The sequence below is a fragment of the Linepithema humile genome, chromosome 6 (genome assembly GCF_040581485.1).
Source record: "Linepithema humile isolate Giens D197 chromosome 6, Lhum_UNIL_v1.0, whole genome shotgun sequence".
NCBI classification, from domain to species: Eukaryota; Metazoa; Arthropoda; class Insecta; order Hymenoptera; family Formicidae; genus Linepithema; species Linepithema humile.
The window spans coordinates 1,155,395-1,179,361 of record NC_090133.1 but is presented as its reverse complement, the minus strand read 5'-3'; the positions used below and the strand labels follow the sequence as shown (position 1 = coordinate 1,179,361).

General features: G+C 34.5%; 3 protein-coding genes across 11 annotated transcripts in view; 2 read left to right on the top strand and 1 right to left on the bottom strand.

Annotated features, from left to right (window-relative positions):
• Positions 1-8,499, top strand: part of LOC105673149 (uncharacterized) — a 77,599-nt gene extending 69,100 nt beyond the window's left edge. For 2 of the 3 annotated variants that reach the window (XM_067357180.1, XM_067357181.1), the window contains one exon: positions 2,955-8,499. In XM_067357180.1, the coding sequence (XP_067213281.1) occupies positions 2,955-6,392 (3,438 nt within the window). In that variant the 3' untranslated portion in view covers positions 6,393-8,499. Of the gene's footprint in view, positions 1-867; positions 1,383-2,954 lie in introns of those variants that run through there. The other variant, XM_012368570.2, reaches the window with a different exon arrangement.
• A 171-nt stretch (positions 8,500-8,670) lies between these two features.
• Positions 8,671-16,276, bottom strand: LOC105673156 (aquaporin AQPAe.a). 4 transcript variants are annotated; one of them, XM_012368579.2, is made up of 6 exons: positions 16,129-16,276; positions 15,936-16,049; positions 12,268-12,525; positions 11,346-11,630; positions 10,836-11,045; positions 8,671-9,978 (listed from the first exon to the last, which is right to left on the bottom strand). In XM_012368579.2, the coding sequence occupies exons 3-6, from the start codon at positions 12,523-12,525 to the stop codon at positions 9,937-9,939; spliced, it is 795 nt and encodes a 264-aa protein (XP_012224002.1). In that variant the 5' UTR covers positions 15,936-16,049; positions 16,129-16,276; the 3' UTR covers positions 8,671-9,936. The 4 variants fall into 4 exon arrangements, with proteins under 4 accessions (XP_012224002.1, XP_012224003.1, XP_012224004.1 ...); XM_012368580.2 differs by having other exon boundaries at positions 15,936-16,037; XM_012368581.2 differs by having other exon boundaries at positions 8,671-10,127; positions 15,936-16,249.
• The window catches only part of LOC105673152 (aquaporin homolog protein drip), a 32,679-nt gene continuing 21,116 nt past the window's right edge, over positions 12,405-23,967 (top strand). Inside the window, exons 1-2 of one of the 4 annotated variants that reach the window (XM_067357258.1) lie at positions 12,405-12,544; positions 23,253-23,376. In XM_067357258.1, coding sequence (XP_067213359.1) covers positions 23,265-23,376 — 112 coding nt within the window. In that variant the 5' untranslated portion in view covers positions 12,405-12,544; positions 23,253-23,264. Of the gene's footprint in view, positions 12,545-18,179; positions 18,239-21,402; positions 21,657-22,982; positions 23,058-23,252; positions 23,377-23,967 lie in introns of those variants that run through there. The other 3 variants (XM_067357257.1, XM_012368572.2, XM_012368573.2) reach the window with 3 other exon arrangements.

Here is a 23,967-nt window from a genome sequence, read left to right as displayed (position 1 = left end):
GATTGAATTTTTTCTTTCGTTTTCTATCAGAAAATAATTATTGAAGCAACAAAATAACGTTTAAACAGCTTTTTTTAGATGCAATCTAATTTTTGCAAGGATAAGATAAATATGACCAAAACTTTTGATTTTTAAATTATAGAAAAAATTGATAGAAATGAGAGAATTGATAGAAATGACAGAAATGATAAGATGGTAATTAACGCATGATATGATGAAGAGAAGATTCTCATCACTCATAATGGCATTTGTTTCCATAGCAATATTAAAATCCTCTGCAGCATTGTTACAGGATATAATTTTATTTGCGCATTATTCTTTGAAATGGATTGAATGTGCACAGTCAATATTTCGAGATTGCGATTGTTCCAATTTATAAAAGAATCATCATATCTTTTAATGCAGCTATGCGAGATAAAATCTTTAAAATTTAAACATGCACTAGATATTATCCAAATTTTTGAAGTATTAATTTCTAAGAATACATTTTTTAATATATTGTTTCATATATAACAATATATTTATTTATTATATTTATTTAAAATAGTACTATTAACCCGATAACAGATCTGTTCGTTTAATTACATTTTTTCTACTTTGCATTTCTTTCTCTCAAAACTTAAATATTTATTAATTTTATTTTAAATGTGGAAAATGCATGAAGTGTAGCTTGAATAACGCGAATATATTTAATTCCGTTCTAGCTTTTTTAACTATAAGTATTAAACACGCCATCTCTTGCTAAAGAAACTCATTAGTTGCTTTGACTCACTGATGAGCGGTAAGCGCGCTTGTTGCTTTATCAACTGCGCAGCTCGTTTACACTATGAGTCCGACGGCGTTCCCATGGCGCCACTGTGCAAATACCCGAGCAGCCAAAGAAGACGCGTCTTCTCTACGCAGCAAAGCAACGCGCTTGTGGCAAGCCTGTTCCGCGTTCTTCCGCCATTATATAGCGCCGTGGCGGCCTGTCCGCTATTCTCCGGTGAGATTGTGCTACACGACGCTTACCGACGCTCGGCGTCGTTGAGCGAGCGAGTAAACGGAGGAGCGAGCGAGTTTGAGCGAGTGAATCAAAGTAATAGTCGCGAATCATCCGCGAATCCGGTATTGATCTTGGTGTCGAGTAGTTTTTCCGAGTGCAGTTGATCGCGCGCGTGTCGGATTGTGACCGAGCTTGGAGCGGGTCGGAGCACGCTACTGTCGAGGAAAGGAGGACGCCGGTGAATATGGAGAATAGACCGGCGCCGCTGCGCTCGCGGCGCGTATGCCGATTCTGCTTGACGGAATCGGAACCGTTGAGCTTCATCTACGAGCGCGATCATACTAAGCCGTTCCAGGTGCCGCTCACGCTGCAGATCATGTCGTGCGTCGCCATCGAGGTGAGTGTCCCCGCTGCTAACGATATCGCGACACTTGGAGCGGGCGGCATCGACCGCCGAGACGGTTACCTTCTCGTAAACGCGAATTGCAAAAATCTTGCCCTTCTCATTCCTGCATTGGGATTGATCAGAAACGTGAATAAATGTCGGAAGGGGTGAGGCACAAGGGGATGTTTATTGTGTCAGAGATGAGTTAATATATTGCATGGTGACGCTGGTAATGTAGGCAGTAAAATTGCCGGCCAGTCTGGTCCCACGATGCCAAAGTCCGCGCAGAGAGGACGCGATGTTCGGTTGACGATTGTTCCCGCCTGATTTTTTTTGAATTTTTTTTATCCGTAAAGTAAAAGCTCATAGATCGATCTTACAATTAGAATGTGATGAGAAACGGTATGTTTTAGAAATTAAATAGTGTTAGTAAAAATTGAGATTCTGTGTGTGTAATTTTGTTTAATGAATATATTATGAATCGAATTGATTTTATTCTGCAATATATTGAGAATTATTTTTTTCGCATATATATATATATGCGTATTACTTTTAATATTCATAATTTATTTTTCAATGATTTATTTCATGAATACAAACAGAAAATTTACTCTAATCTACTTTATTTAATAATATGCTAATATTTTATTATATAAATGAGAATCAAAAGAAAAATTAGGAGTTTGTTTGATACTAATAATTTGAAAATATTATTTTATTTTTATATTTATTATTGTATATGCTATATATTATTATTTGAATATATCCCATATTAATATTATTCTCATTATTATTTGAATATTTCCCATCGCATATTATGTATTGTACTTGAATATTACATTATTATTTATGCTATATTTTCAATTTTAATATTTAATCTGTTGCATGTTGTGTATATATTTATATATTGACAATGTTTTTGATTATGTTTCACAAATTTATATTTTATATATACAATTTATTATTATAAAAGTAATTTAAACGGAAGTATCGAATATTGCCAATTATATACATATATCAGTAAAAAACGAAAAAAGAAATGATTATCTTGAAACTTGAACTAAATAATATCTGTACATTTTTATTTTTTCTTATTATCTAGTTTAATTTTATTTACCATTTAGATATAATATGTATATTATTATTTGTGTTGCAAATTATCAATGTACCCGAGAAAAAACGGTATAATATGGTCAGATGTAAATATATATAATTAGTTATAAAAAGATCTGATAACATGTAATATATTATATGATCATATAAAATTACATATGTTATTAGATCTTTTTATAACTAATTATATATATTCACATGTGACCAATTATACCATTTTTTCTTGGGTAGTTTTAAATTTCTCAAATATTATTTCGATAATTACATTACATGTATTATAATACATGTTTTATTATATATGTATGTGATACCTAATTTACAAACTTTTCGAGATAATAGTTATAAGCTCAGTCTCCTCGGAACATCTCTCCTTCAATTCCTAAACATCCAATGAAACAACTCCTTTCCGGATCTCGAACGGATTCCTGAGGTAAGCACATCGCTAATGCCGCGATTTATTCTTATTATTAGGTATACGCGGCGGACGGAATGCCACAAATGATCTGCAACATGTGTCGCTGGAACCTGGATCGTTCGTACAAATTTAAGATGCAATGCAAGAAGGCAGACGAGGCATTGAGGGACTATCCTCTATCCGGAGTGCTACCTAGACCTTTCCCGCCAATTTCGAATGAACCACCAGCGGATATTGGCAACAAAAGATCTGCCGAATCCAAACTGCAAAACGAAACGAACAAGAAGCTACGTACCGATAACGATAATAGAGAAAGTAGAGAGAGACGCGAAACCAGAGAAAGAGAACGAGAAAGGGAGAGACAAAGTGAGAAGCAACGGGATAAGTCCAGTGATTATTATGAAGAGGACCAAGAAGAAGACGGAGGCAGCGAGGGTGAACAGGAAGTATCCGTTAAGGAAGAAAGGAAGCTGGAACCCGGAGAGATCAGAGTGCACGCTTGCGATCAGTGCGATCGTACATTCCCTCTGCGTCAAGCACTGATGCTGCACATCGTGCGTGCACATCGTGACCGTAACTTCAAATGCAGTGAATGCGAGCGACAGTTCTTCTCTAAATATGATCTCAATAAACATATGAGCACACATTCGGAGGAGAAGCCATATTCGTGCACGATTTGCCAAAAGCAATTTTCGCGTTTAAATCTGCTGCAGCGACACGAAAAGGTGCACCGCGACGAACTACGCTATTCTTGCCAGCACTGCGACCGTGAATTTTTCACTTCAGAGGACCTCGAGAAGCACGAGGATGCGATGCACAAGAAAGATAAACCGTTTGAATGCAACATCTGCAACAAGCGCTTCCAATACAAGCAAGGCTTGGAGCGTCACGAAATGATGCACAGTGAAGAGAAAACGTACGCATGCGATTATTGCAAAGAGGCCTTTCATACTAGCACCAAGTTAGCTCGGCATCTGTCCACGCATGCCGGACATCGGCCGTTCATGTGCAAACTATGCCCGCGCACGTTCCTATTGTCGCATCATTTGACCAGGCATATGCGCACTCATTCCGTGGAGAAACGCCATGTGTGTGAGGATTGCGGCAAGGCGTTCAAACGCAAAGAGAGCCTGGAAGTTCATCAGCTGACGCACACGAAACGCGGAATGGGTTTAACTTGTGACGTTTGCCAAGAGTCTTGTCGTAACCGTGCTGACTACGTCACTCACATCAAACAACACATCGAGGCGGGCGAAAAGATGGGTCCGGACGGTTTGCAGCCTGAAAACAAAGCCAAGACTCTCGAACTAGATTCCGAGGAGGAGGAGGAAGAAGAAGATCAGTATTCGGATAACGATGATGATTACATGCCCCCGCCGTACATTGTGAAGAAGCTGCCGAAGTCACCGAGGGCTCGAGAATCGCAACAACAACAACAACAACAACAACAACAGCAGCAGCAGCAACAACAACAACAACAACAAGGCTCCGAGAGCGAAGAAGAAGAAGATGACGATGATGACGAAAGAGAGGAAAGAGAAGATAAGAGAGAAGAAAGGCAAGAGAAGGAAGAACGCAAAGAGCAGGTAGTGTATGTGCGCGGCAAAGATGGCACTATGTTGAAGAAAACTCTAAAGACGCTAATGCCGATTCAGCGTCGTGACGTTCAGGAGCAAAAAGTCACTAGACAAACCACGCCTACCGGTTCCTCTTCTCAGACTAGTTCGAAAGGTTCTTCATCGTCGCAAGTCAAGGAAGATAGTCCCAAAACCACTCGTGTGGACGATACCGAGGCGCAGGTGCAGAAGATTGTCGCCTCGGTGTTCAAGGAGCATAAGATTCCTCTGAAGCATCAGAGTCCCGGCCAGGATCAGTCCAAGGAATCAGCAACGCCGGTAACAAAGTCACAGAGCTCTCAAGAAACTCGCAAAGACGGCGACAAGGCGGAGACCAGCACTCCCAAGTCAGTCAACACTGTCAAGGTAATCAAAAGGATCGTGTTGAGGAAATCGGCTGGAGGAGGAACCAATAACGAAGGAACGCCAGTCAGCACTCCTATTTCCAAAGACGGAGACGCTGCGAGCGAAACTCCAGGCTCGCACAAGGTCAGGCGTGTGATAGTACGCAGAATTATTCGACAAGGCGACACCACTCGAGAGGTCATCATGAATCCGGATGGCACCGCGATAGATCCTGCGGAATTGGCGAAATTGCCGACCGGCAATGTAGTGAAGCGAGTAGTGGTGAAGCGACCGTTGGATAAGAGTCAAAATTTGGTGCAGACGGTGCTGCAGTCAGCGGAACAACGTCAGAAAGCAGGTGACGTCACTGCAAATGAGAAATTCGAGCTGAAGACCTCGGCATCGTCCAGCAGCGGAGTAAGCAGCACGCCGAAGAGCACAGTCGCGCCGCAGAAGACGCAGGTGGTCACCCAGGGTCAGGATCAGGAGACCAAGGAAAAATTGGAGCAGCTAGAGAAACGCGTTGAGCAGCAAAGACTGAAGATCGAGGAATTACAAGCGAGGAAGGCGCAGCAAGATTACGAAGTGATTGATGAGATGCTGCCGGATCGGCACGACGAATCCGAGGACGAGCAGCAATTGCCGCTGAAAAGAGTGTTTGTCAAGCGAAAGCAAAGTATCTACGACGAAGAACGCGAGTACAATGACGATGCGGAAATAAAGCCCAGTCCGAACGAAGAAGAAAAGGACGAAGTCGAACAAGTTACGAAGGAAAAGACCGTAGATGATATCGTTGAGGAAACACTGGAGAACGTTCAGAAGGAAATCCAGAATGCACCGAAAACGACGACTAGCGCCAATAGCACCACTGCTATAAACAGCACACCGGAACCGAAGAAGGGTCCGATGATTTCCAGCAACAAAGTATACACGAACAAACGCTATATGATCGTGAAGACCGAGGACACGTCGGAAGTGGAAGAGATGAGCCGCGAACTGTGCAGCATTCTCGAGACTACCGATAACGTGGTGAAAATGCAAGAGACGGTATTGAGTAATCTAACGCAAATATCCGGCATCGCGACGTCATCGACGCCTGACGTGGACGCGGAGAATGCGCCATTGAAACAGGATACGAACTCAATGGAGGTCGACGAGCAGATAAATCAGGAATGCGTGATGCAGATGGATTGCGACATAGAGGCCGTAAAGGACGAAACAGCAATGGAGGTGGAGGTCGCGCAGGAAGCGGAGATTAAGCTGGACCCCGTGAAAGAATCTGTGCAGATAACAGAAATGAAGGATGAAAATCAGGAGCATACCGGTACGCTGACGCTAGATACTCAGGATCTCTCCGAGACTGCATCGATCTTTGAAACGTCAGACGACGTGCTGGAGGTGCAAAAATCGAGCAGCGCAAACTTGGACGAATCCGTCATCGAATTATCACAAAACAACGACACCATCAACCTGAATGATACCAATGACAGCCAGGACAGCTTGGAGGACAAGCTCTCACAGATGGAGGGTTGAAGGAGACTCGATCTTCCATTTCTTCTTGATTATTGAAGAATATCCCAAATATGGAAACGGTGCGCCAAGTAAAATTATATTTCTAATTTACTGAACAAATTTCGAGAATTTTCGTTCGATTGGTAATTAGTTCTGGTATTGGAATCAGCAATAATTTCGTTATTTATTTCAGACGGATAATATATTGGATAATATTATTATTTGTATAATTGATGAAATTGATAGAAGACTTATACTATTAAAGTACAAAATAGTATTGCATTTTTATTTGTATAATGTACTTTGATATAAATTTGATGTAAAATTCAATATTGTTTTGAAAATTATACATATATATATGTACATATATATATGTACTATTAAAGCAGATAAGAATATTAAATTTTTCAATTTATTATTTACATTAGTTATGTTATTAATATTATTATTATAATTACCATTGCAAAATATAAGTATATAATTATAATGTAACATCTTGTATTAGTTTGCAAAATATCAAACTATTCTTTCGACACAACTCTATGATGATTAAATCTGAAAATCTTCTTTGACTTATAATTAATCTTTTTGTGTTGAGTTTTGCAGATTATGAAAGTTATATGAAAAGATATAATTCAAAGAATTTTTTTTTTTTTTTTATACAATTATTTAAGATACAAGAAAATTATACAATTACAACTGTACATTTTAATTTTCAAGAAAATTAGAAAAGTTTCCAATAATATGTACAGCGCACGTATCATATATATCTTTCTCATTAATCAATTGATTGATTTTCTGAAATGTTATCCTAAATTTGTGCCAACGCTACTTTCCAATCGTGCGAAGATATCTATGAAACAAACTAGTAATGAAAAAGTTTTAATATATATTAATGATAAAATTGTACCAATTTCGTGAGGATGCTTTTACAAATGAATTCCATAACATTTCATTCATTCGATCATACGCATTTGATTTTTTATTACGATTAGATTGCTTTGATCGTTTTAGAGTTTGGTGATTGCGGACAGAAAAACTCGTATTAATCTTATCAAAACTACATCAACTACATTTTTTAATGCATCTAACTTTTTCTACTCACAATTAGAAGTGACTCAGATTTATTAACAATATTGAAATGTTAATTATCTTAATTATTATATGAAAGGATATAATTCAAAGAATTTTATTTTCTTTTTTTTTTGTTACAATTATTTAAGATACAAGAAAATTTTACAATTACAACTGTACATTTAAATTTTCAAGAAAGTTAGAAAAGTTTCCAATAATATGTACAGCGCACGTATTATATATATCTTTCTCATTTTTTTTTTGTTTTGTTCAAAATTTTTCAACATTTACAATATTTTTAAAATAAAGGCACTTCTATTAACAAGAACTTCTATCAAATCTGTTCGCGATGATGCTTTCGTTTTAAGTGTTACCGTTCGACTTAGCATATCCGCACTGAGAATATATTTGTAAATATACAGATAGCCACCGAGTGGTTTTATTGGCCCCGAATTACAGCCGTGAGAAAAATGTGTACATACAGTAATCTGTATCTTCTCTTTCCGCATGTTCGTCTTCGCTGACGAAGAAACTTAAAACTTCGCGTCATCGTCGGATTCGTCTTCTTTTTTTAGCATTAAGTGTCAGCTGTAATCAATTGCAAAATAAGTTAGTAATTATAAGATGTACTCACGTAAAAAGTGTACGAGCAGGAGAGTAATTTGCAGAAAAGGAATCACATTAAAGATAAGATGGCAGAGAAATTTAGTGCGAATTGCTAATTAAAGAAATTTGAATTCAAATCTGTTGAGTAACATGATTAGAGTGATTCTTCTACAAATTACTTTCCTGCTTTCAAACTTTTTACGTGTCTCTTATAATTAGCAACTTTTTTTCGATATCTTATCAGTGCAACAGATTCTGCAAATCGATAGATTTACACTGTTGGGAACATAAAAGATAATGAGACGTATATTTACAATAATCGTAATCGCAATTATTTCATTAATTAGTAAAAATTACAAAGATGATATCAAGTAGATTATTCGATATTATGCAAGATATTTGGAACTATATATATATGAAATACAAAATATGGTGTGTAAATGTAAAATTTCCGGACGCTGTTCGAATTGAATATTGCCCCTATGTCCCCCTTTTAAATAACAGGTATTCAAAATAAAAATAGGTAATTTGAAGGTAAGAATTATTTAGTATATGGTTATTGTGGCATTTTTTGTGAAGTGATAAGAATAAATTAAAAAAGTGATAATAATTTAAAATATTCATATAAAAACTTAGATTTTATTTCGTACAGTATTACATATAAGGTTTACATTTATGATAATATATATATATATATATGTGTGTACTTTGGATTACAATTATTATATAAATAATTTTATGCACTAACACTACTTTTACACGTGGAAGAAATGCACATTTTATTGTGATTGTGTGAAATGTATAGATAGGTTAAGGTCATGTGATTACGCTTGGAAAATTAGTCGTATTTTATTAGTAGTTTTTAATAAAATATACTCGCATGTTTGCATGTGTTAATGTTTTAAAACATGTAGAGAATCTTTGCGGCAAATGTGTAAAAAGTATCTCGAAAACCGTTTGGAAACTCGCGTGTAAGCTTGCACGAAAGGGCTACAAATATGCATTTGCATTTATTTAAATGTGAAATGAACAATAAATTACACAAGTGCGCAAATTAATCAAATACATCAATAAATAGACAGATCTACTTATAAAAAAATTTATGATTAATCTTATCGATTGAATCTGCTTTAATCGCGTATTATTTGCTATTAATGTTTGAATTGATTAAAGTTGACTCTCAACTAATATTAAATTATTAATTTAATTATTACTAATTTGATCTTAAAAATTTAGAACTAAATTAAATGAATATTACAAAATTAAATGTCAAAATATAAAATTGCGCATATGGCAGTTAAACAGATTGCGTAATTTTTTAGTTATCTATTTATAAAGCGCGGTGGGGAATTTAATCAAATGTTCGGTTGATTGATTTATCAAAGTGCATCTCGCTCTCATGCATTTGCAATATCGGTTGCACGCGTTGTTCAAGGTGTCGATATCGCGAAGTATTTTACGACGAAAGATCTTTATCTTTCTACGTTAATCATTCTGATTGACTGCAAGACGATCTGCGAAATATATCGTATTACTTAATTTTAATTGATTGTGATTTATGTGGTAAAAAATATTTTATTTCTTAAATTAGATTAATACTCTTTGATTAGAGAAAAATTAATACTTGAATCTTTTTTACGAAAAAAATTATATCTTATTTTGAGATCAGCTAATTGCAATGCGGATAATTGCATCCCCAGATCGTCCTGCAATCTCTGCAACAAATAGAAGTTGACATTATCCCGCTCGCATCTTGCTTCTTTTAAAAAGCAATGTAATTTTATAAATTTTGTTTTCGAGATTTGTATTTTTTACACGAAAGTCATGTAATAATTCTTATCGCGACTGGCGAGCTGGCGGAAGTTGATTAAAGTTGGTTAACGCATCAAGCGGGATTGTCGTTTTTCCTGCTGGTAAGACTCTGGAGCTGCAAAATAAGGATAGTTTGATATTCGCTTTTTTTCCGCGCGTATAAGAATCGTTATTCTATTCTAGGCGAATCGCTAGACCGCTCGTATGTCTGGACATCTTTGTATCTTAGAGCCCGCCACGTCCGCTATCAATGTACTCGAACCTCTGTGGGACAGAGACGATTGTGAACTTAGATTTGAGACAAACTAAAATTAATCTTTTCAATTAAAAATACTTTTATGTAAAATATTGCATCATTATCAAAATAATTTAGCTGCGAATGAAAAAAAAATTTTATCTTATTCTTCGGAGAATAAAAATACATGTGATATCATCATGCAATACATGCATGCGTTTGTTTGTTAATTAAATACTCTGCCCCATAAAGATTAAATAAGTACTCATGCTTTTTTGTTTTCAACAAAATTTAAGTTTAGCAAATACTATTATTTGCAAATAGAAAGATAAATGTGTGTTAGTATAGCGATTTGGAAGCGGAAAAATTTTTGTTAATGTATAGAAAGATGCCAGACTTACATTGTAAACGTATCTTTATAAAAATTGTATTTCCAGGTCATGTTTCAGACACAGACAAATTAGAACGAAAATCGAAAGCTTGTGGCAAGATTCAATTTTTAGTTGTGAGATAATTTGTTTGAAATTATTTTATATTCAAATATATTCAAAACGACTAAATAATCGCGAATTAAAGTTATTAAAAACTTATATGTTTACTAAAAATATTGAAAAACATATTAAAAGTAAGTTATTACATTTTAATTGAAACTTAATTATAAAGCCTTAACAACAGAAAATTTCTCTTTTTCTCGTGTCTGAAAGCGGCCTCACATTCTATAACGTAGTATAATGTACCTCCTTTTCCTCGGTGGCGACGGAAGCGTAGGTTCTAGCGGGCACTTCTGGTTCTTTGGCGGGCCCGACTACGTGCACGTAAATGAGTGCACCGGCGATGCCACCCAAAATCGGGCCGATCCAATAAAGCCAATGATCATCGAAAGCGCCCATCACCACAGCGCTACCCAGCGAACGCGCCGGATTCATTCCGGCGCCTGTTCGCGGCACCTGATTATTACGAATTATTACAAAAACAGAAGATTGAACTAATTTTAAAATTTTTTTCATTCATTCTTAAAAGGATTTTTAACGATTATAAAATTAAATTAATAAAATCACTGTGTTAATTAAAGACAAAGTTCTGAGATAAATTAAAATAGGAAATGTGATTCAATTTTGAAGTAATTTTACATTAGAGTTATCGAATAAAAAGATATAATCTCAAAGTAAACATTAAATTAAAATTTTCAATATAAAATATAATTTGAAAGAAATAGAAATAGCTTCTGTAATTATCGCAATACTTACGCCGGTGATATGGCCAACGGTAACCGTCAGACCAATTATGAGGGGCGCGATGCCTTTGCTATCCGGTTTAGCGGCATCGCATGCACCGCAAACTACTAAGACCAAGATTAACGCAAGAAAAAATTCCACGCCAAGTCCTTGAACTGGAGTAATTTCGTCAGCAAGTTTCACCACGCCCAGATTGCTAAGGTACTTCTCAGCTGAAAAAGCTCTCAGAATCGCTGAACCTGCGACGGCGCCCGCACATTGCGCCACAACGTACAGGATACCCCTGATAATTGGCACCTACGACAAAAACCAGAATCTTATCAGTATAATGAACTGATAAGAACCATTTGAAGTATTTGACGCAAAGAAAGCAAATGTGAAGTGATTAAAATTGTCAAATAATATTATTATGATATAATTATTGTAATAAGGATTCGATCTCGCGATCCCGTGATTAAATTTATCACTATATAGCATTGAAAGTTACTGTTATATCAACATGCAATTTATTTAACTAATTTGAGATTTATTTCAATGAGAACAATGGTTTTATAATTGCACCCATGCAGTTTTGTTTTTATAAACATAGAAACGATCGATTTTCATCGCGAGATATCGAGTTATTCAGACTAGTATGAGTTTCACTTGTGGAATAATAGATGGTTCTCGGTTTACACGCAATATGTATATAAATATATGTACACAATGTGTCAGATTTAGAGCGGATTCAGAATTTTATAAAATAAGACTTAAAAACTGACTGAATCTAAATCAATTAATTCTTAATTAAGACTTATTAGAAAAGAATAAATAATTGAAGATTTGCAAATGACAACTGCTCGATCTGCTTTCGAAAATTATTTCGTTGCAAATTTAATATAATTCTTTGATTAAATTCTTGAAGGACATAATTCTACAAAAATACGTCGCTTACCTTGCCGATTATAACGAGACCGAACGTGACTGCTGGATTGATGTGACCACCGGAAATATGGCCTATTCCCTGAATCACGCCCGCTACCACCAAACCAAAAGCAAGACTAATAGCAACAATGTTTCCGGTCATCACAGCACCGCAGCCGAAAAAGTTCAGCAGCAGAGTACCAAGGAATTCCGCCAGAAGGGCACGAGGAAGACCGGCCTTCTTGTCAGTTAGCTCGTCAGTACCCAAGGCGTTTCTTAGATTAGCCATCTACGAGGGAATTTAATATGTAAGTAGAAAATAATAAAAAGAATAAAATAAGGGAGAAGAAGAATAAAAAAAAGCATCTAACGAACATAAAATATAAAAATACTCTTAAACGATATTTAGCGGTTTTATCGGGCATTAGTGAATTTAGATCGAGGCCGCGTGTTTTACGAGCGCAGCTACGACGAAAGCTACATTACGCATGTAGATCGTCACATCCTTGCCTCTTGAGCGATCGGCTCGAATTACCTAATTGCGCTAAAGCTCACTGATCGTCTCACCCACGCGCTTTAATTAAAATCAGCAGAATTTTTTTTATCGAAGAGATGAAATATGAATAGTCTGCACTCAAATTACACGCACTTATTATTATTTTAGAAATCTTTCTAAAAAGGCTTTCTTAAAGAAAATTATTTGACAGAATTTATGCTAATGGATGGTCATAGTAAACTTTTGCAATTTTTATTTTTTAAGAAATATTTGATTAAACGGCAAAGTAACATCAAAACCGACAATTTCTTTGAATATTATATAAAGAAAGTCGCGAATTCATTCTTAATTATATTTTAATTAAATTTATTCCGATATCAGATTGTAAACATAATTTCTTATTATGTACACTTTTTCCTCTCTCTTTCGTTCATTTTCGCGCGATTTCTTTTCTCAATGAGTATCTTATTAAGCAGACAACCGATTTGCCTTCCAAAAATGTCATCTGGTAGGCGGATTATGCAATTAGACACACGTCATTATTAAAGTCGTAAACCAAGATGATCCGATCTTACAGATGATGTCACAGCTCGAGATTGTTCTTCCTTCACATCCGTCTGACTCTGTCATAAAACTATTTGTCGCTCATACAGTCCATTTGCTAAATCGCATTGTGACGAAATTGCGTAGGTCTGAGAGGAACCGGATTTATTTGTATTTATGCGAATCGCGTGATCAAAATCTTGTTTCTTTAGTTTTGATTTTCGTGAGAGTTCAAAATCATACAAAAAATATAAATTATGAACACTGACAAAAATTTAAGTTAGAATTAATTAATAATTAATTAATTAATTAATTATTTTATAATTTAAACTTTATTGATATTAACATAACGCAAATTATAATTGCAATTGGAATTTTAAAGAAGTGAACTCTTTAATAGATCTCTTTAATAGATCTCCATTTTTTCTTAGTCAAAATTTTTGAATATTTTATATATTATTTTTTTAATTTTCTAAAGTTTTATGTGACTTTCTTTCACTAGTTTTGTATTTTATTCATCTGGCGTAATTTGCTGAATTAGTGAATTCCGCTTGGCCAGTAATTCCAGTGGCTCGTAAAAGCATAATAATGTTCGCACGTTAATATAACGGAAAACGTGCGATAGTGTCGAGAAATTCTGTGAGAAACTTTATTTCCATCATTTATTTACCTTTCTTTTTATGTCCGATTGTTGCACGCGATCGCGGTACTTGTAATTTTATAAAATGCATCCTTTCCGCGAGCTTTAATCGAGCCGCGGCCGCGAATCCGCGTTGTTATCGATGAATCGCGTGTTAATAGTTCAAGCCATTATTTACTATTTACGCTGGCAATTCTCCGTGCGATAATTGCAGGAAAATATTGCAGAAACGGTAAATATTACAGAAACTTTATAAGAATCTGAAGAATGATCCGAGAATGATCTTTTGGAAAATTTTTATCTTTAGAAAAATATATACTCATATATTTTATACGAGATTCTATAAAATTTATCACTTTACTATATTATTATTCATCATACATATTAACATACGCTTTTCAAATCTTTGCGATTCTCTTAAAATTCATGAAAGAATATTCTGATTTTACATAGCGGTTAGCTTCAGCATCAACTCCTAATCATTCGTCAATAATCGGCAAACGATTGCACGCGAAAACGGCGCAATGTTAACACATTATTCATCGCGACAAAACCTTGAGTTCTCAGCATAACGCGCTCTCGTCCCTGCACATTTTATGTCATGATTTTTCCTCTTCCCCTATTAACGCCCTATTTCCTTTTCACACGCTCCGCTACATTTGGCGGCGAAGTAAAAAAGGCCGTCCTTCGCGATTATCAATATCGGCGTACCACCTGGCGGCAATAAAAACCCCCTTCTATCTCACCTGAGAATACACCTCAGGCTCGCTTTTCTGCGATTGCAGTCGGCCGTTTTGTGTAAACGAAGACCGGTTGATTCGGTATAATATCATAAATCACCCGTTAGATCCTCAGCGATTTATAACCGACCGTTGGAGAAATCGTTATCCTTATATGGTCCCCCAGGATTTTTCCCCTCCATTTATTTTATTTTTCTAGTCTCTTTCGCCAGTTGATACCGTATGTCCCTTTAAAGGCTCGATCGACGATTGACCACGTCGGATCGGCAATCCACTCGTTCCACTTTACATTGGACGCAAACGGTCTTTTCTCTACCTTTCGATCGACAAGAATTTAGCATTTGGTTTTAATTAACGTAATTTTATTTGATGAACACATTTTATTTTTTAATAATATGTGAACCATGCAGTCCTTGAATTAAATTTCCTATCAAAATTAAAATCTTAAAAGAAAATTAAATTGAATTTAATTAATTTCATAATTGAATTCAACAATTCCATTACATCTAATTTAATTGTTAAATTTAATTATTAAATTATTATTTTTACTTTGGTATGTAATATTTATTTTTCAATGATAATCAATAATATATTTTTTTCAATATAAAAGTGGTATAATTTAAAACCACGTTATTTGTTTTTTGAAGTATCATCGAGCACAAGTACGTTCGAATGTTCACCGATTATATGTACAACACATATACTTATAATATAGAGATATATCTATATCGGGAGCAGAGTGATAAATCACGCTAGTGCGTAACCGTGAAAACAGCGCATGATAAAGACGAAAATAATTGAAATGTTCGTATGAATGTCACGAAAGACCATGATTCGCATATGTATCTCGCATTTGGCACTAAATGTTACCGTCTGATACGAATCGTAAAAATTCTGCGTCTAACGCAGTGCAATTGCGTTTTACATTTTCAACCGGTCAAAATTGAACTTTAAACATTTTTCTTTGCTATACAATTTTATACGTATTCGTTTCACGTAAGCTCTTCTAGCAGTTTCCATTTACTTTATATACGTTTGAGATCATTTTATATGTTTGAGATTATCGTATAAATTTATCGCAGGAAGAGCATTATTAAAATTTTAATTCTAATCATATAATTAATTTACTATCTTTCTTATTATATCTACTAAAGACCTATCCCACGTTTAATAAATATAATAAGATAAATATAAATGAACAAATTAATAAATATTAAATTACAAATATAAATAATAAATATCAATAAAATTATAAATACCGCGAATGAGCCTCCACTTACTTTGAAGTCTCGTAACTGATGTCTTCACAAATCAATTTTTTCAAGTTCCTCTGACAGCTTCTCGTGAGATCCTAAGAGTATCTTGAGAGTTGTATGAGATTCCTTTAACAAATACTTGAAAGTAGAATAATTTCTTTTAAAGTTGCTGAAGAGTTCTTTGAGATTCTTGCAAAAGTTCTTTTAAAATTCTTACTAGAATTTCTTCGAGCAAAGTTGGCTCACAATAAAGCCGAGATGACTCCTTCTAAGCGACCGAGCGACAACTGTCGCGAGCTGAGCTCTCAGGCCGGTCGGGCCTCACATAGGAAGGTATCCGTTCTGGTACTCTACCGGCTGGCTGGTAGTAAAGTAGTAGGGATATCACGGTTAAAAGTGGTAAGTGTACACGCGCAAACAACTGGATGAGTTTACACATGGAATGTACCGTTTTGATAAAAAGGATTTTCCGCGAGAACAGGAAATCTTTCAGGCTGGAAATATGTTATAAAAAAATTTCCATGAAAAAATTATAGCTGAATGTCTGAACTTTAGATGAAATTTTCAATAAATCAAAAATTTAATGTCCGCTTTGATGACAAAATTTTGAATAATTTGACTCTTCTTGAGAAGTGTATCTTAAATCGAAATACAGTTTTCGACATATGTATCGTGAAATATCACGATTGTTTTTTAAGAATTGCGTAGTTCCTCGCTCACATTCATTTCTGATTCACTTCTTGGCCTCTATGTCACAATCTTTTTTTATACCGGTTTGCTGTGAAACGTGATCGCTTTAGGAAGTTAGAAAGAAAATGAGCAAATATTTAAAACGGCTTGAAATAATTGAAAATTGTTTCATTGTCCAAAACATTCGAAAATATAATATTATACAATGATTTTATAACTTGAATGTTCTGTAGAAATAACTTCGAATGCAAAATGACACGGAATGACACGATGCAATTTTACAATGAACAGCTTCCTTCGGAATTCTATCGATCGTAACTTTTCTGAGATGTGTAATCGGAAATTGCGATTTCCCGGTAGGAAAAGGAAAGTACGGTTTCAACGGTACTTCCTTGCGGAGCACGCGATGCATAACGAAGGGGGAATCGTCTAACCGCGAAGACGACTACTTTAAAGACGACTACTTTTAAGCCTTAACCTACGATTAAACTCTAAACAGTTTAATTGTTTTTGCATTTATTTCAACGATGTCCTGATTTTTTAAATATTTATTTTAATTATCTTTTTTTATAACGTTTTGATTTATTTATAGTTGAGATTAATGTTTTTTAATTTCTAAATAATTTGTTCACTAAACACAAATCTTTTTAACAATCTTTGCATGAGACATGAATGAAAAAGCTATTTAAACAATTTTCAGTAAATATGAAAGTTTGTCGGTGGTGGAATGTCAATGTTTTGAAACATAAAATATTAGGTCCTGCCGTCTTACACAATTTATCCTCTTTTTATCTTGTTAAACCAATCGCGCAAATAAGTCGAGTGCCATAGAGACAATCAGCGTAAGTACATTCGAATCGACGACATTCAGAAAGTGCGAGGGCGGAGGCAAACGCCCGTGGTATGAAAAAAATGTTAATTAGCTTTTCGATGAATTTCTGTAACTCGAAACGTGATTTATTCCACAAGGATCATCTTTATATTCGACGATGATGATTCGGATGTTAGAATGTCGGATCTGTTGGCGCATATATGAATAAACGCATGGAAATAAAATGCGAATGTACTATGAATTATTTATAGATAAATTTATAGATAAATTTAATTTGTGACGCCATCAGAAATATGTAAAATGTGGTTTTAGAGATGTTTTACGGATATAATTTATAATATAGTAAAAGTTAGAGATATACATTTGATAAAAGACTTAAAAAAAAGTTTTATTATCATTTTTACTAGCGCGATGAACATAGTTGTTGGAATAATGCAGAATTATTATAATGCGTTTTATGATTATTTTTACTACTTTTTGATGTGTGATGCTGGAAACTATATTCAATAATCCAATTAATTACACAAATGAAATGAAACAGCGGCTTTGTTCAAAAGCATTCTTCAAGTCGCGTGATGTTTCGTCTAGAGTAGAACTATAATTATACCATGCTAGAGTATCGCAATTGTGCAACATCAAGTGGCGGTGTGCTTAGAGCTGTATAATGCAAGCATGACAGCGTATACATCATGGAGGGGAGTCATATTGTTAGAATATTGTTTTCATTGGAAAACAGCTGAGTTCTCTTGGCCGCGTTGTCATCTGTGAGTGCTGAATTGAGGTTTACACGTCGACTCACGTACAAGTATGTAAATTTATCATGCATTAAGCATGCATCTTCGTAGCGAGAAAAAATCAGCAAACAAAGAGAAACAGCGAGACCGAAAAACTTTCTCAAACATCATAGAACGAAAAAAATTAATTATATATTTATAAAAAGTTAGATATAATCGTAACAGATGAATATTATAAAGAAAAGGAAGAAAATTTCAGCTCTGAGAGAGTTTAAAACAAATTTGGCAATTTTGCTAAATCAATTAATTCTTTAAAAGTGTGGATGTGTCTATTATATGTATATTTGAATTATGATTTTTTAACAATAAGCATGATATAACAGAGTTCAACATACGAAAGATCCTGAATCTGTTCCGCCATAAACCAATGAGTCATTTCGCGTTCTTCGAGTCCGAGCACATTCCGTAAAATAGCACAACAGGATCGTCATCGTCATCGCCGAGTCATTACCGCTTTTTTGATCACCGCGTGCTGTCAACTACCTCAGCTTTGTCCTTTTACCGGTTATGTGCGTGAGATGCGTATCAATGTTTCCATACACCAGTTTATTTAGCAGTAAGTTGTATTAAATACTTGTCCAAAATATCCGTCATAATAATAATATGTATTCAAAAATTCAGCATTTAAAAATTATAAATAAAATATTACATGAATTATTATTACGTATTATCGCCGGTCATTAGCGGTCATCTCTTGCCATCAATGAGTTTCGCGTGTAGAAGAACAATTTTTTTGCTTCTCTATTCTGCTTTATCACATAACTTCAGTTTAAATCAGCTCGACCGAAAAAGTTGCCTTGATCATAATAATAGATACATGGTCGACATTTTTTACGAGCCAATCGAGATCCGGTAATGCAGCAGTTCGCCACATAGTGTGACCTAATATATAGAATATTTATAATAATTCTGATCATATTCAATTTTATATCTATAATATTATTAAAAAAACACAGAAGCGCATTATATATTATTGCTATATTTAGCATTTTTCTATACGACATTTAATAGATTTACAATTTGTTAATTTATGTTTTTAATAACATAATTTTTTTTATTTTATATTGTTTATATGAATTAATAATTTGATATTATTTTTTTACAGTATTTTACTTATTTTATATATTTTTACGTCTGTGAATTTCATGATTGTATTAATTCGTGCGTCCAATTTTAATGCATAAATGCATCGAATACATATGGAGACTTAGAGTCTAATAAAGTTTTACGCAGTTTCAAGCCCTGTTTTGTGTCCAGTTTTAAGAAGGCTACCGGAAGAAAACCAGGCACCCGTGTCAATCTCTCTATTGAAGAAACAGGCGCATATGATCAAAAGATCGATATGCATTATTCTCTCTAAATTGCTGTAACATGAGAAGTCGTAAATAACTTTAAAAATAAACTTCTCAAAAATAAATTGTCCAATTAGATGAACTTGAAATTTATTTCTGACGCTTGACGTAAATCAATTTTAGCGATTAGCTAAAGCCTCTTTGAAAGAAGGCTATTAAGTAACGTTTTCGATAAGGTAACATGTACAATTATGCGAATTCCGCAAGATTCCCTGCAATGTGCACGTCGCAAACCGATCGTTACAATGAGTGCAAGAAACTGCAGCTATAACGTTCTCCCGCGTCCATCGCGTCCATCGACTGACCTCACGTATGCTAATTGTCGCAGTTTTATCTGCACGCGAGCTCACTATTGTCATAATGTCAGTTAACGGCTGCGAAATAGAACATCAGGAGGGATTGCGCGTGAATCGAGAAACTTAAAATAACAAATAACTTAATAATAAATTCTTTGATTAGCCTTAATTCTAGGAAGGAATATGACTGAAATATTTTACAGTTTGTGTAGATATTTTGTAACATTAAAAAGTTATTTAAGAATTAATTTTTGCAGCTTTGAAAAAAAGATAGAGAAATTCTCAAATAAAAAATCAATTGTTTTATTGAGATAAGTTAAATTATACACAATTTAAAAAACGTTACAATGATAGAATCGACAAATAAGCGAAAACAAATTAACTAGAATTTTCTTTTATAACTTTATACTATTATACTTTAAAAATAATATTTAAATATTATTGTTTTACATCATATAGGAAATGAACATAAAATGTATAAGGTTCTAAAGAGATGGAAAAAATGCAGTAAATTAAAAACAAGAGCAGCATTTTTTGTGATACTTTACAAGATATTCTGAGATAATATGATAAATGCATATTAAACATCTGTATATGTCAGCTTTAATATCTCACAGTAATAATTAATGAAGTCGCAATCAATATAATGATCCTGATTGAGTTATTTCTGACGAACAATGTCAAGAAAAATTTCCAGAACATTCTTCGTCTACATTTAATAAAGTCTCTCTTCATCTTATTGTTAACAAGACAAAAATTGTTTAAGATTTTCGACCCAGTTGGGAATGATATCACAGAGAAAATCTAAGCAAACTGCGAGAGTAATTGGCCGTTGCAGGCGATGACCGGAAATTTGCGGTCTGAGATTTCACTAACGGGATCTTATCAGCGGCCTTGGTGGTGCCATTATTTATCGTAGTTTGTGCAATAGGTCAAGAGTCGATAAATAAGAAAAGAAGTTTGAAATTTGTAGACGTGCTAAATATATTTTACTTGGATTTTGTATTATACAGAACTCATTGGCTTGTAAGAAATTGTAGACTAAAGAGAAAAAGAAAGAACACAAAGAAATTGAAGAAGGAAGAACGAACAGAAGAAGAACAAGCAAATGTAAAATCTAAAACACAAAAATCTAAAAAGAAACAGAAAAGAAAGGAAAACGCAATAAAAAAGGAAAGAAGACGGAAAGAAAAAAAGAGAGAAGAAGAAAAAGAAAAACACTTGGATTTCAATTTAATCATTCTCGGATTGAACAAAATGATTATTATCAAAATTTGAAGACAATCCTTTTTTTTTATTTCAACGACTGTCGATTTATCGCGTCGGCGAGAACGATATCGACAACGACGAGGACGAGGACGCAGACCGATGCAACCGGAACATCGCGAGCAGAACGATCAGTGGCAACGCGTCACGCAAGTCGGCTAGGTTGCCGCCAAGGTCATGCATTACCACCACTACCTAGGCCATGCCTAGGCTAGACAGGGGTGGTCGAGGATCACGGAATATCCTTTCTAGTGGTCGTCCGCTGGTCGTCGCCTTCGCGGGGTTAATCCTGGCGCTTGCTGAACGCAGGCGAAGGTGACACGCCGGTTCAACGAGTTTCGTAGTGGGGTGGATGGCCGCCGGGGACGGCAGGTGGTGGCTCGTGAATCGCAGAGCCTGGCCGTCTGGGGATGCAACGTCCTGGTAGCACTAGGACCTCCTACTCAAGTCTGTGGCGCGAGTTTCTGGTCTTTAACTCGACTGCCAGGCGGTTCGGCCTGAAACGTCACCGGGGAGTGAGTTTCTTTTTTTTATTATTATTTTAAAGGAGCGATAAAGATTGGTAATTGACAGTGTGGGAAGTGACTCGTGAGTGCAGTTCTTAAAATATGTCGGCTCGTTAAAATTTGATGAATAATTACTTTTATATAAATTATGGCGATGAATTATTATATATGTATTAAATAAGTGCTATAATTGTAATAATTTCTATAACTCTCGATATTGCAGATTTCGATTTTGATAAGATAAGGTTTGATAGGAATGTGAGCTTTGAAATTAGCACGAGTTTATACAGTACAAATATCTAATTATAAAATAGCGTATCTCCAAATAATACGTTATCAGCTTTTACTTTATCACGTACTCACGCACGATTTTTATTGCTTTTGCAAACGGCAGATAAGTTACGTTCTTTTGTTCTTGAAATCGCTTTCGTAGCTGTGACGCGGTCGAGATAATTATGATGCAATGATAAGAGCAACGCAGGCATCTTATCGTCGTGCCTAACTTGTGAGTCAGAAGTTATACCGCGATATATATTTTTAATTTAGGTTAATTTATCTACAAAATATATCGTAAGACTGTGAAGTATGTTGAATTAAATACTTATGATAATCATTTATGTAAATTCGCGGTGCAATCTATACGGTCTATAAGATTTGCACATTTATGCAAATTTTTAGTCTTTTATCTCTCATACTCTTCGTGATAGAAGCGAGACTTTTTTAACTGAAAGACATGTTAACTAGGTTTTCACCAACCAACTAATGAGCTCTAAAGCCACTCTAAAGTGAAGTAAAGTAACATCGCAAAGATATAAAAAATTATATTTCTCCACTTTTTTAATTTTTATTATATACGATATTTTTTATCGCATACTTATCTATTCTTAATTTTTATGTCAATTAAGGATATGAATTAAATTTTAATTATTTGATTTTTTTAATGTTGAGGAAGGAGAAGAAATTAAACTAACAATATAATTAGACTCGTCATCTGGAAATCAAACAATATACATGATACGAGAATTTACTTCTTTTGAAATATTTTTTTTTTACAATTTCTTCAATCTTTTTCGTTGAATTTATTTGTACGATCTATGACTAGATTATCAAAGGAATGCTAATATGTTGAATTTAGACGACGAATTAGCAACTATTTTAATATAATCTGAGCCTCGATAAAGAATTCAGTTGCATCGCGAGAGACACGTCGATCAGTCGTGAAATAAACTAGATCGTTGTTAAAATTTTCGATTGCACGCGAAAAATTTAAATTGTATTTTTATATTAATTATTTACGCTATTTTCGAATATTTGGCAACTTTAACGCATTATTCATATTTGTATAACACTATGCATCGCAATATGAGAAGAAGTGAAATGAATTTTACTTCTTATGGGAGTTGGAAAATCGTAATAGCCTATAATACATAATATTTGTAGTTTTTTTCGATTATTTTGCATTTAAAAATTCTTCTGGAAGTAAAAAAAACATTTATTCTTGAGATTGGATGATCTTCGAATGACTCAAAAAAAATTACGAGGACGCTACAGAACTGCTGACTCAAAGATCAAAGATTAATAATCGTAATTATATTCTATTTCCAGAAGCCTGGAGGAATGAATGTGTCTACGGTGTTCCCCGAAGGGTATGTGGAAAATGAGCGGACACGACGTCAGACGCCGCCGATACCCAAGGAGATAGGAGAGCTCGACTTGGAACGATTTCGGCGTGAGTACATTTTATTAATTTTGCATAAATTTATGTTTATGAAGTGCCAATTTAGATTTAATTACACTTTGAATTTTTATTTTAATCCTTTTTTTATTATACTTCAGTTTTATGCCTTATATTACAAATTCTAATTCTCAATTCTATTATCTACGGCTTTAATAAATTATAAATTAACAAAAAATTATAAAATTGTATAGTAATATTATCTTTTTTACATTTTTTGCTACTGTAGAATTAAATTTTTTGTGAATTAATATGAATTTCACAGATGAGTTGCTGATTTAATAGCTAACGATTAACATATTTGATATGATATACTTTATGCGGTTTTTTCTCAGAAAGTAGGATCATTTATCATTCTTAAGGACATTCTTCGTATCAACTGTACATATGTGCAACTATATCGAAACAAAAAACGTGTTTGCGACAATTCTATCATTATTTGCAAAAAGCAACATTATCGTTGATGTTGTATCTGCATGAACGCATCGCATAGCATTATACAATTGCTATGAAATTAAATGACGTGTATTGCGCTTCGCCGAGAAAGAGATCGGGAAGTATATTCCATTTAATTAATTCTTTGAA

What these genes read in the sequence shown, in the direction of transcription:
- LOC105673156 (XM_012368579.2), bottom strand. Translation starts at nt 12,525, where the DNA reads ATGGCTAATCTAAGAAACGCCTTGGGTACTGACGAGCTAACTGACAAG. An exon ending in GTCTCGTTATAATCGGCAAG is followed by an intron (nt 11,631 to 12,267) that starts GTAAGCGACGTA and finishes TTTTTGTCGTAG; the next exon opens with GTGCCAATTATCAGGGGTAT. An exon ending in TCGCCACCGAGGAAAAGGAG is followed by an intron (nt 9,979 to 10,835) that starts GTACATTATACT and finishes CTTATTTTGCAG; the next exon opens with CTCCAGAGTCTTACCAGCAG.